This window comes from Thamnophis sirtalis, unplaced genomic scaffold (genome assembly GCF_051295495.1).
Source record: "Thamnophis sirtalis isolate CommonGarterSnake01/CBP01778 unplaced genomic scaffold, rThaSir2_p1.2 scaffold_9, whole genome shotgun sequence".
Lineage (NCBI taxonomy): Eukaryota > Metazoa > Chordata > Lepidosauria > Squamata > Natricidae > Thamnophis > Thamnophis sirtalis.
In genome coordinates this window covers 31,443,648-31,456,536 of record NW_028261389.1, presented here as the reverse complement: position 1 = coordinate 31,456,536, position 12,889 = coordinate 31,443,648, and the positions used below count along the sequence as shown (strand labels likewise).

Sequence of the window (12,889 nt, the reverse complement as noted above, 5' to 3'; positions counted from 1 at the left end):
TATGTTCAGTGAACAAGAATATGCTTAGAGTGTAAATGTATCTGAGAATGAATTTTGTAAATCTTAGAAGAAGAAATTTTAGAAATTGTGAATAGCCGCATAATAAATATTAACAGTACAGTGTTAGTGAGAATTTTAGCGTGTATCCCTGAAAGCATCTCTTCAGAAATTGCTAGTTGCTAGTCTCAGAAGAGAAATACACAGGCATAATCATTAAATGTATTTTGTTAATTTAATTATTAGATTTAATTTCCTTATCCAATCACAATATTTTATTTGACTTGATCCTTCCTTTATATACGAGGATGATCCCTGGCTTGGTAAATGTTGTATGTTCCATACTGTCCATATCAAAGCTTACTGCTCCTGAATAAGTTAGACTCATAAGGGAAAATATTATGATCTGCTTATCAAGATAGACACACTTCTGCTTTGTTTTGTTCATGCCAGGAGAGGAATTATTAAACCAGATCAGTCAAAAATTCTGATTTTCCTTGCAGTTCATACTTACATTGCGAATATCACAACTTCACAACTGAAATATTACAGTTTCAATGTCTAGGAAACTATGTAGGAAAAATTGTTTTCTAGTTTTTTTCCTAGAAATACTGGTACCAGATATACAGTATAGGCTTGGCTTATCCATTGCTTATGCATGAGTAACCAGGTAGTCCTCAATTACTACCTGCAATTGGGGCCAGTAATTCTGTTGCTAAGCAGTGTGATTGTAAAGTGACTATGCTGACTTAATGATGTAAGTTACGCTGTCACTTCCTTCTCGCTTGCCACTGAATTTGCTTGTTGGAAGGCAACAGTGAAGCTCGCAAACAGCAACCATATAATTGCAGAACACTGCAATGGCTGTAACTCTGAGGATTGATCATAAATCTCTCTTTTCAGCATAGTTGTAATTTTGAATGATCACTGAACAGGTAATCAGTAAGCAAGGACTATCAGTATACTCATGGACCTTTGTATGGTAATAGGTTTTAAAAGTGCCCATGAATACTTGCAGATAAATTCATCCACTGATAAAGCAACCCTCAAAGTTAGCATGAAAAATATGTCACCATTCAAAAGCCAATTATGAAAATTAAATCATGAAAATTTTGAGAGTTAGCTTATCCACAGATAGCACATTTTTCATTGCATTTTGGTTAAAATTTCAACGGTCAAATAAACCTATCTAGGAATATATAGGGAATATTTTAGATTGTGCTTTTTCTGTACTTTAACAGTGAATAGTAGGATTGAAACAACACTTTAAGTTCAAAAAATGTTTTCTGCACTATTTGTTCCTAATCAGGAAGACCAAAAATGTTTCTCAACTCTTGAAATGAAAAAAAAAAAACTGGAATGAACATGCATGCATGCAAATACATATGGAAGGAAGGAGGAAGGAAGGAAGGAAGGAAGGAAGGAAGGAAGGAAGGAAGGAAGGAAGGAAGGAAGGAAGGAAGGAGCAACAGTAGTGTGATTTGTAGATGTGGTTGAAATAAGCCTCATGGATATCAACTTATGATAAGTGTTAGTGTATGTCAGAAGTAGGTAACCTTGTTAACTTCCAGACTTAAGTTTCATCATCGATCAGCTTTATCCAGGTGCTGAGATGGGAAGATTGTGTGAATTATCCCAAATTGGTATGTTCCAGGGGGTTTCTGAACTAGGCTTATATAAAGTGATACTTCAGCAACCATTGTTTTGATAACATCCTACTGGTACAGTATCAGTTTGTGTAATCTCTTCTTGTTTTCTACTTTCATGATTTGCAACCCTAATTGTTGCTATAGGAATTATTGAGTAATGGCCTATTTTCATACTTTGTGGATTTTTTAAATCAACTTACTAAAATGCTTTGTAACTTCCTCTCCCGGCGTCCGCTGCAGAATACGGAAACCTTGTTGCTGAGGCCACTTCTGCAATTTGCAAGTGTTGGGTGGGGATTGCAGCTCCTGTGCTCCTTGCTAATGTTCTTGAGATAGAAGAAAACAAAAATGAACAGCAAAATGTGCTCTGCACAGTATATCTTACAGTAACTTGCTCCTTACTTACTTCTTTGTCTGCCTCATGCAGTGCTACAGTTGAAGCTCCAGCAGCGGCGGACACGTGAAGAGCTGGTTAGTCAAGGGATCATGCCTCGTAAGTACAACTTAAAATTTGTTATTCCTCTTTGAGACATTACTACACAGATGAGAGAAAGAGTTTGTTCTCTGTGAAGAATGTGTGAGCTTGGTGGGGGGAAAGGCTGTTTTTAATTTCTGATACTCAACACACCAGCAACTGCTTTCTGAGCATTTGCACAATGTAAAAAGTAGTACTATACAAAAACATCTTCTGCAAAGACATTGCCATCCTCAAAACATTTTAAATATTGCATTCATGTTATCATTTCCTTAGCAGATTTCCTGTTTAATACATTACTGTCTTGCTTGAACTTTGATCATGGCTGCACATGTTTGCTTAGTAGTATGTTGATAGGAAAATTATGTTAATTTTTCTGCATTTGCAACACTGTCACACTGAAGAACTAGTGTACATCAGAGCCACTAGATAACAGAGGTTTTGTGAAGAGACGTGTTAGAGCGGTTCATCAGATACAGGGAAAGAGAATGATGACATGAATACAAGCAGGATTAAAATTACTGTCACACGTGAAAAAATACTACAGAATGCTAAAGCAAGAATTTTAGGTATTAAATACAGTAATATTTTTTTAGCAAGTAGGAAAGCAGACATTTCTGCTGTTGTTTTGGTATTTGGTGAGAAGCCTGCAGAAAGGGTGTTAAAAGCTGTTGAGCAATCAGGTGCCCAACACATCCTTACTTTGTTGCACTTTACAGAAGGAGCTACACACTTCTCATTTGCAGTTTAGAAAGGATTTCCTTCTTTCAGATTTAACTACACACATTTTTGTTTTGTAAGGTCTAACTATTGTGTAAATATGTATATTTTTGTTTATTGATTTGTTACAAAGATGTATTTAGAATAGCTCTCATATCTGTGAATATTAAAGAATAAAAAGGGGAATTTAAAGTTTATTCATCCCTGTTAATGTTTTGTATCTTTGCTTTTATTGAGTTGCTTTGATAGTGAGATTGGTGGCATATAAATTTGATATTAATAAGTAATTATTAAGTTTAGATTTATGATGCGTTACTTTATCTAGGTTTACTTTTTCTTCGGTATAGGCACATAATTTTTTTAAAGAATGTACTTATGTACAGTATAACAATTGTCACATTTTAAAATATTGTTTTATGGTTCTGGGCTATAATTGTAAATTGCATTGATATATGCTTTCCACTTCATCAGAATTCGGAGGGATGAATTACATATTGATTGTGTGCAAGGACCTTGTCTCCTTTTTAATAATAGGCTTTCATAAACCTCTGAGGAATCATATTATGGTTAAATTGCTTGAAGCAAAGTAGGCTCCAGCTGCTGCTTTTGAATGCAAGGTTGGTGTGTAAATAATCTTCCCTTATCCGAATGTAATTGTGGATAAGGTTACCAGTCAGGCGTGCATAACTAAGACCTGAGTGTGCCCTGGGAGAGAGGTTTCCCTGCTCGTGAATATGACCGCTTGGATTTCAGATTTGACAGTAGCCAAGACCTTGGGAGGGTGTGTAGGTATTGTCAATCATGTGTCATTGAGGGCTCTTAGAGGCTCTGATTTGCCGACGTGTGGTCAACGCTATCAAAAGCCACTTAGAGTTCAAGATGCACAAGGGTGGATGTACCACCTCCATTCCAGTTCCAACACAGGCCAATTACAAACATGAAACAAGACTGTTTCTGTATGAAACTCTGGTCCTATACTTGACTGAAAGAGGTTTAGATAATTCACTACTTCCATGTTCTTAAAAATGGAAGTTTGAAGACATGACAATAGTTATCTAAAACCATTGGGTCTAAAGATTTCTTCTTTAGGAGAGGTGTACCACTGATTCTTTCAAAGAGAGAGGTATTACCATCTCCCTTATACACATATATGAACATTCTCTCAAAAAAATGGTAGAAAATGGGTAGCTCCTCTAAGTGCCATGGTGAATAGACACCTTGCTGGGTTTGCTAGCAAGATAGCTTTCTAAGCAGAATTGCTCCAGAATGGAGAGATTGTTGAGATCATCCAGGAGATCACCCATGTGGCTCTGAACAGCTGCTCCTCATGAGTAGACTGCAAAAAAGGACATTTTTACTATAGTTTATGAGTGGAATAACTGAGAGTTGGGATTTACATCAAGCAGCAGCCTTTATGGACACTAAACTTGATGGAACCTCATATTTTAATTACTTTTTGGTATTTTTAAAAATTATTTGCAAATTGGAGAGATTAAGATCCTAAAGATCTAAAGGAATTTGGAATTATAGCTTTGTATTATTTAGAAGATACTTTCTCATGGGAAAAGGGAGATAGTTTTCTTTTTTAAAATGATAAGAAGACTTTGAAGGCTGGCTACTACAGCCAGATGATTAAGAAAATAGAGCAGATATTCTTAGTGCAAACTTTTGAATTCTTTTTAGCTAAACTTTGGGGCAGAATGGATCAGATACTTGATAAAATTGACAGCATATTCTAATAAAGTTGTAAAAAAATGAGCTGCAATGGGTTTTTTTTGGAATTAATTTGAAAGAGGATGTAAATGTAATGCAAATGGATCTGGTCGATGACGTATTCCCTAAAGGAGATGAACAGCTATTAAATCAGGAAACTGATTTGGATCATTTTTTTCTTTTCGATATGCAAATGAACTCTGCTAAGATTTGAAAGGACTTTTTAAAAAGTTGACAAAATGATAAATTTTACTTATCCACAAAAAATAAATTATTGAATTTTGAATATTTTTTTGCTTTGAAACTTAGATGTGCAGTAAATTACCTCTGAGATTTTGTTTGAAGGTGTCAAATATTTTTTTTTTAAATCAGGGAAGATTTATAATAAAAGAGCTGCAGGGAGAAGAGAGATATTTCATTTTAAGATGACAATAAGCTATTAAAATTGCATTTACCTGCTGGAATGAAGGAGAAAGTTACATCTTTTTTCTTTCTGTTTTCCTTTTTCATATGTCCACATTCATCACACAGTGCCCCGCACCCTTTCTGTATTTTTCTGTTTGCAGTTCATATTGACGTTTGTTTTTTACATATGTAATCAACAATATTTTTTTGAAAAGAAGTGGAAAATGATTAATAAATTTATACATAATGGCAAAAAAGCAAAAAAATATTTAAAGACCCTCCTTCAAAATCCCAGTGAAAGAAGCCTTGGGAATTTTAAATATTAAATTTTATTGTGGTAACACTTTTAACTTATTAAAGTTAGAATAACAAACCTTTTGGTTAATGATAGAATGTGTAAATAAACCTTTTATATTTCATCATGTCTTTTATGATAAAGATAAAATTAAATGGAAGCAAGTTTGGGAAATCGAAGAACTTTAGTGTTTGAAAGATTGATATTTAAAAATATATATTTTTCTTATTTATATAACAAAAAACCATAGTTAGATATTGCTGCCTAAGAACCAGAAGAAGAATAGTTCATGCTCCAATATTTTGTTGGAAGTCTACATCTTTAATGGTGATGTGAAAGGTTATGCAAAATTCAGTGAATCAAGAATGAGACATTTTGGGGGAACTAAATAATACATAGTAGTAGTTCTCGACTTACGACCACAATTGAGCCCAAAATTGGGACAAATGTTAAGTGAGTTTTTCCCCATTTTACGACCTTTCTTGCCACACTTGTTCAATGAATCCCTGCATTTCTCATAGTTTTTAATTGAATCTGGCTTCCCCGTTGACTTCACTTGTGAAAAGGTCGCAAAAGGTGATCACATGGCCCAGGGACACTGCAACCAACCTAAATATCGCCAAGCATCTAAATACTGGTCACATGACCATGGGAATTCTGCAACGGTTGTAAGTGTGAAAAACAGCCATAAATCACTTTTTTCACTGCTGTTGTAACTTTGAATGAACTGTTGTAATTGAAGGATTATCTGTAATGAGAAATGTTGGGAGATGTTAATTCAGCTGTACTGCATATGCCACAGGACTCATTTCCCTTGATTAAGAATCATCATGCTGCTGTGTCTGATTTTTAAATTACATTTCAATTTTTAAGTTAAAACATTTATGTGTTGTATTTTTCTCTAATTCCCTAGAAAACATGGCATGAAATCAGAATCGAGTAGAACTTAAGACTATCTGCTTATTAGCCAGTAAAATCTATACTTAATTGTTTTTCTATGTTGTTTAGCAACATTCAATAGGTTGCTTTAATCTTATTCTCAATCCTAAAGAAGCATACTTAAAAAACTAAACTTGAAAAAGTTAAACAAAAGTTAAACTAGAATAGCCAAACATGGGTTACTGCAGTTCATAACTTCCTACTTATAACTAAAAAGTATATTAAGGTCATGCTTTTAAAAAGCCTTTCAGCTTTATAACTGACATGGTATAAAGTTGTTTTTACATTTCTGGGCCATTTATTATGTCCTTTTTATGCAGCCAAGAAAAATGGATGGAAACTGATAATACATATTCACTGATTCTTTTCAGATTCTGTCTTCGTTTGTGAAAATGTTTTGGGAAAAATAGAGAGAAACTTGTTCATTTTTGGTATTTTTAAAAGTCAAGTACGAAATTTTCTTTGTCACAGAGCCAGCACTAGAAAGAATTATAAACCAGAGTGTTTTTCCAAAGAAATTCTCATGAGGGTATGAAAGCATTTCCCTTTGGGGTGTTTGCTAAATGGTGGTTTGCTAGTTAATTATCTTCTGGATGATTTGGAAAAGTGAACAGGCCACATTGCTGAAATCCATTTGTTTATAAAATATGGGACCACAGCTCCATGACTACATACGGCCTTTGAATCTCCTTTTTTCTGTAACCTCTGGAATCATGTCAGAACATGTTGCCAAATTTCAGTGGTGCTGTTATTGAAAATTGGAAGTGTTGGGATGAGAATCATGGCAAAACTATGACAGAAGTCTTTTTCTATCCCACCTCTCCTCCCCCCAAAAAACAAACCAGGAAAAAATGGGGACATCCTGATTGCCTGTTTTATGATATGATTCTGTGCCCAATGCATCATTCCTTAGCTTGCTTTGGCCATAACCCCACAAATTGAATACAATTTGAATGTAACAAAAGGTTTCCCAGTAGGTAGGAAATGTATTCTGTAGTGGAATCAAATTGGCTGTGCTCATGTATTTCAGAAACTACAGGAATGTTGGGCCTTCAGTAGCAAGGAAGCCATCTGCAGTATTAGCATCCATCATTTCTCACCTCTTACTTCAGAATGTGTCTGTCTATTTATTTTCTAAATAGATATATATGGCATACAGTGACTCCAAGCAGTATGCAGCATTACAAATCAACTACAGGTAGTCTTTGATTCATAGCCATTTGGTTAATGACCAAAGTTACTACAGCACCGGAAAAAGTGACACTTATGACCGTTGCGGTCATAAGTCATGGACATGTAATCAAAATTTGGACGCTTGGCAACTAGCATGTATTTATGATGGTTGCAGTGTTCCAAAGTCATATAACCATCTTTTGCAACTTCTGACAAGCAAAGTCAATGGGGAAGCCAGATTTATTGGACAACTGTCTTACTAACTGCACTAATTTACTGAACAATTGTGACAAGAAAAGTCATAAAATGGGGCAAAATTCACTTAACTTGCTTAGCAATGGAAATTTTGGGCTCAATTGTGGTCGTAAGTTGAGGACTACCTGTATATAAAACTCAAAAGCCTCAGCAACAAGGACAATCATACAAGCCACTTGATTTGCCTTATTAGTCTTGGGCAATACTCCATACAAGAAGCAGACTCAGGTGAACCAACTATATTTTATTGTAAAGTTTTATCAACAGAATCATCCATGTCTGAAAAGTATATTTCTCCTCTGTCATCTTTATGGCACAAGAAACTAGTTTGTCACACTCGTATTTCTTCTATTGGCTAAGCTGCCTCTTATCTGACTATTGGCCTGGGTGCAGATCTTCACTTTGTTTCCCAAGGTTGTTCTCACATGCCATTGCAACATCTTCCTTCTACATTGGAAGCCTTTTGGAATGCATACTTGCAATAGATGGTATTTTTATGAGCTGAATTATAGCATTCAGTTAAGATTCCCTCCTAGAATATTCACCTCCCCCAAAAATTCATTCTATATTTTTATTTCACTATAAACATTTCTCCCATTGGTTACAATAGAATACTTAATTTTATCTTAACTGTTGGTTCATTCATAGTACAGCAACTATGTTCATTAGCAAGCCTTTCTAAACCAGAAATTGGTTTCACCTAAATAAAATTAGTTTATATTATTGTTTCAGAAGATAATACGAGAATATCTCTTCTAAATGGATATTAGTTATAGTTTTCTCTTCCTTTTTGCTTTTTACTCAAGGTAGATCCAGTCAGATTTCCCCCCAAATGGTTAATGAATAAATGCCTATTAGTCTACTAAGTAAATGTCAGATTTTTTTCACTATGTATAATGAAACAATATGAGCTGCTCAGTTTACTGATATAAAAATTCCCATCACCAGTTTATTCAGCAAAATAAATAGCTCTGTGGTGTATTCTTCTACATTCTTTTCTGCTTGGAGTGGTAAAAGCAGAGAGCTGAATTTTATTCTGCCTCCGATGATAATGTACTGAGAAAAAATTATTGCCAACCATTTCCCCCCCCCCCAACCAATGTGAATTTATTAAATTCTGACAGAGTAAGCCATGCCAGAGGATTCTTCCAAAACTTGCATACTGCTAAGTAGGGGGGCTCAGTGGTTTAAAATAGGAGTTATTTTGGCAATTGCCCACTGTGAAAAGAAATATATTCATTTTTGAACTTAATTCTTAAATTTTCTGCCACCTTTATCTTGCTAATTAAACATGCTTAAAGTGTATTCCTCACTTATTTGTATTTTCTTTCTGTAAATGATTAAATCCAAATACATGGGATTATATTATCATCAGATATTTTTAGAAGACTTTATATATCTTTATATATGATTACCGTATTTTTCAGAGTATGACCACCTTTTTCCCTCAAAAAAGAGGGTCAAAATCTGGGTGCAAATTATACACTGAATATAGCGTTTTTGGCCTCCCGGAATCCTGCCCCCGTTTGAAAAATGGCCTTTAGGAGGCTTCCAGAGTGCTCCTGGGGGCTGGGAAGAGCAAAAATGAGTGAAAAACTGGCTGGGTTTTTTGCTTGTTTTTTGGGGGGGTCGCCCCCAGGAGCACTTTACAAGCCCCCTAAAGGCTATGCATGCCCTTTTTTTTTTTTGACAAAAAATGGGCCCGTTTTTGCAAAAAAATGAGCTGTTTTGGGGAGGTTTGCAGAGTGCAAAAACTTTTTTTTAATTCGCCTTCAAAATCTTCAAAATCTTGGTGCATCTTATACTCCAGTGTATCTTATACTCTGAAAAAATATGGTATATATAAATTTCTCAGGTAAACAAATATTTTCTTGCTGAAATAATTCACTAGCTCCTTCCCTTGATGTGTACTTTGCTAATCGGCCTACATTTAGGTCCAGTATTTTAGTGATCAGACAGTAAACTTCATCATTGGTTTAGGTTGGCAAAATACAACAATGTAGATTAAATCAGAGCAGGATACAGTTGAGCATAGGTCAAAATAGCTGTCTTCAGTATCTTGTCCAAATGATTTTAATGATTGTTAACAATAAATATTTATATATGTGAGAAATTAAGCTGTGTAATTGAGTTGCTGTCTTTCAACAGCTCTGAAAAGTCCAGCTGCATTTCATGAACAAAGAAGAAGTTTGGAGCGGGCCAGGGTAAGCACAACTGAACTTTTAATGCTTAGCATCTGTAGCATCTTTTTTCAGATTTGATCTCTGATTTTTCCAAATAGAGGCCTCCATTCTTTTGGATTATTTTATCTTATACATTATATGCAATGCGATTGAAATGGTAACATTATTAATAGAATTAGAGTCTAGGATGCCTGTGGCAGAGAGGTAGAACCCCTTCGGTAATCCTGCATCTAATTTGATCCAACTGACTGCTTCTGTGTTATTAACTGTCTGCTAATATAAATGTAAGTGGAACAATTTCTGGTTCCTGAGAAATAAACTCAGTAAAAATACCATAACTTGGGCTACAATCATAAAGATCTTCAATGAGTTTGCTGAGGAGTTAATGCAGTGACTATTGGCTTGGCTTGTTTTAAAACTAAAATGTGTGGGGAATTATAATTTCAGTCAAAACCTTTACATTTGTTATATAGTGATATGTACCGTATTTTTCAGAGTATAAGACGCACCAGAGTATAAGATGCACCAAGATTTTGAAGAGGTAAATTAAAAAGAAAATTTTTGCACTCTGCAGGCCTCCCAAACCCGCTGCACGCCTTGTTTTTGTGAAAAACGGGGTATGTAGAGAGTTAGAGAGGCCTGTAAAATGCTCCTGTGGGCTGGGCTGGGGGCAAAAATGAGCAAAAAGACAGCTCATTTTTTGTGAAAACAGGCCTGCTTTTTGCACAAAAAAACAAAACAAAACAGAGCATGCATAGCCTTTGGGAGGCTTGTAGAGTGCTCCTGGGGGCTGGGGGGAAAAACAAGCAAAGAATTTGGCATGTTTTTTGCTTATTTTTGCCCTCCTCAGCCCCCAGGAATACTTTGCAGGCCTCCCAAACCCTCTGCATATCCATTTTTGCGAATGGGACGGCATTTAGGAGGTCAAAAGTGCTGTGTTCAGTGTATAGGACACATCCTCTTTTTTGGAGGGGAAAGGTGCGTCTTATACTCCGAAAATACGGTATGTAATCTGGAATGAAGGCTGATTTAAGTGTCCTTGTCCGTAGAATGTGAACATAGACAATTAATATATCCTATGCATTTCAAACAGCAGTGTTGGAAACTCTGTGCTTCATTTCCCTCACGGTTTTCAGTCTCTGATTAAATGCTGTGCGCTCATGCAATGTAAGTGAAGTGATATGATGGACCATTTGCTTCTTCCATTCTTTAGCAGCATAGCTGCTGAAGATGTGAGGCAGGGTTATTTCTTCTACTTAAGAATCTCATGATGAATTTTAACAGGAAAATCTTGCATGCTCCATATTTAGCCTTGTGACTTCATTGAGGTTTAGAATGCATTTTTCTGTGTTTTGCAGACAGAGGATTACTTGAAACGGAAGATCCGGTCCCGGCCAGAGAGGTCAGAGTTGGTGAGGATGCACATTCTAGAAGGTACAGTCCCTGGTGTATGGTTGCTTAGTAAGTTTTTGAAAAGATACAAACTGGACATTCATTGTTCTCATGAATCACTTCTGTTCATTTAGAAATGGATAGGCTAATAAAGTGAGAGCGAAGTACTGCTTGCCTAAATAACTCTTGCAATATCAGTATTGCAACTTTTGGGATAATATTTTAAGGTAGTTTTCTAGATACATTGCTGTTGGTCTTGGAAAACTGGTTGACTGTGAAGAATGTAATTATTGTTAAAGAATAAAAGCATTAGTTCTATTTTTATAGTAGAGAAAAATCCCCATTATTGTAATATTTGTAATAAACTGCCAGTTGTAACATGCTACCAGATTCTGCCTGTTGATATAATAGTTATACATATTGCTGAAGTATATGAAGGGGAAGATGCTGGGTTTATATGCCGCTGGTGGGCTTTCCATCAGCATGTGGTTAGGTCATTGTAAGAACAGAAATCTATGCTAAAACTCTGGCATAACCCTTACCTTGTTATACATCTTTAAAAAGTTTCTTAACTGTTAGTTTGAATTAGCAATTTATTCTGTATTAAACATTTTTTAGAACTTTTTGTGAAGTTTTAAAGCATTTTGTTTTACAAGGTTAGCAGATCTGAAAATTGTCCAGAAGGGCTGTCAGGTGTAAGCAAAAAGAACCAGTTGTGAATAGACACAAGCAGAAGCTTTATTATTAGTTATTTATGTTACTCAGAGATCTTTAAATAGGTTTAAATAAATAACTTTATTGCTAGTTACCTATGTTACACAGGGACGCAGTGGCTTAGTGGCTAAGACGCTGAGCTTGTTGATCAGAAAGGTTTGGTGGTTCAAATCCCTAGCGTCGTGTAATGGAATAATCTCCCGTTACTTGTCCCAGCTTCTGCTAACCTAGCAGTTTGAAAACATGTAAAAATGCAAGTAGAAAAATAGGAACCACCTTTGGTGGTTCAGTGGTGACTCAGTGGTTAAAATGCTGAGCTTGTTGATCAGAAAGGTTGGCAGTTTGGCCGTTCTAATCCCTAGTGCCGCATAACTGAGTGAGCTCCCATTACTTGTCCCAGCTTCTGCAAACCTAGCAGTTTGAAAGCACGTAAAAATGCAAATATAAAAATATGAACCACCTTTGGTGGGAATGTAACAGCGTTCTGTGCGCCTTCGGCATTTAGTCATGCCAGGCAGGTGACCACAGAGACGTCTTCGGACAGCACTGGCTCTTCGGCTTCGAAACTAAGATGAGCACCGCCCTCTAGAGTTGGGAACGACTAGCACATATGTGCGAGGGGAACCTTTACCTTTATCTATGTTACAAGAATCTTACCATGAGAATAGTCAGATAAGGCTTCAGGAATTCTGGGGAAAGGCGGGCTTATGCCACTTTTTGCAGTGCCAGAACTTTAAGCTAGTCTTAAGACCTCCCTCCATTGTAGTTGGAGATTCTACCACAGCCGTATCACTTTACAAAAGAAGAAGCATCTTTTTCTTCAAAAGAAGAAGTGTCTCAAATTTTTCAGAAAAAGGAAGTTGAAAAAGAAAGTTAGTAATATAGGCTCGCCTAAAATATAAACAGATCAGGAAATGTACTATCAAATACAAGAGGTCATCTGCATGATTAACGATGTCAAGGAAGCTATTAGAAAAAT

The 12,889-nt window shown here is 35.8% G+C and overlaps 1 protein-coding gene across 2 annotated transcripts in view; it reads left to right on the top strand.

Moving 5' to 3' along the window:
* The window catches only part of MRTFA (myocardin related transcription factor A), a 78,473-nt gene that overhangs the window by 44,766 nt on the left and 20,818 nt on the right, over positions 1 to 12,889 (top strand). For both annotated transcript variants that reach the window (XM_014071670.2, XM_087723210.1), the window contains 3 exons: positions 2,074 to 2,139; positions 9,770 to 9,825; positions 11,163 to 11,238. In XM_014071670.2, coding sequence (XP_013927145.2) covers positions 2,133 to 2,139; positions 9,770 to 9,825; positions 11,163 to 11,238 — 139 coding nt within the window. In that variant the 5' untranslated portion in view covers positions 2,074 to 2,132. The remainder of the gene's footprint in view (positions 1 to 2,073; positions 2,140 to 9,769; positions 9,826 to 11,162; positions 11,239 to 12,889) is intronic.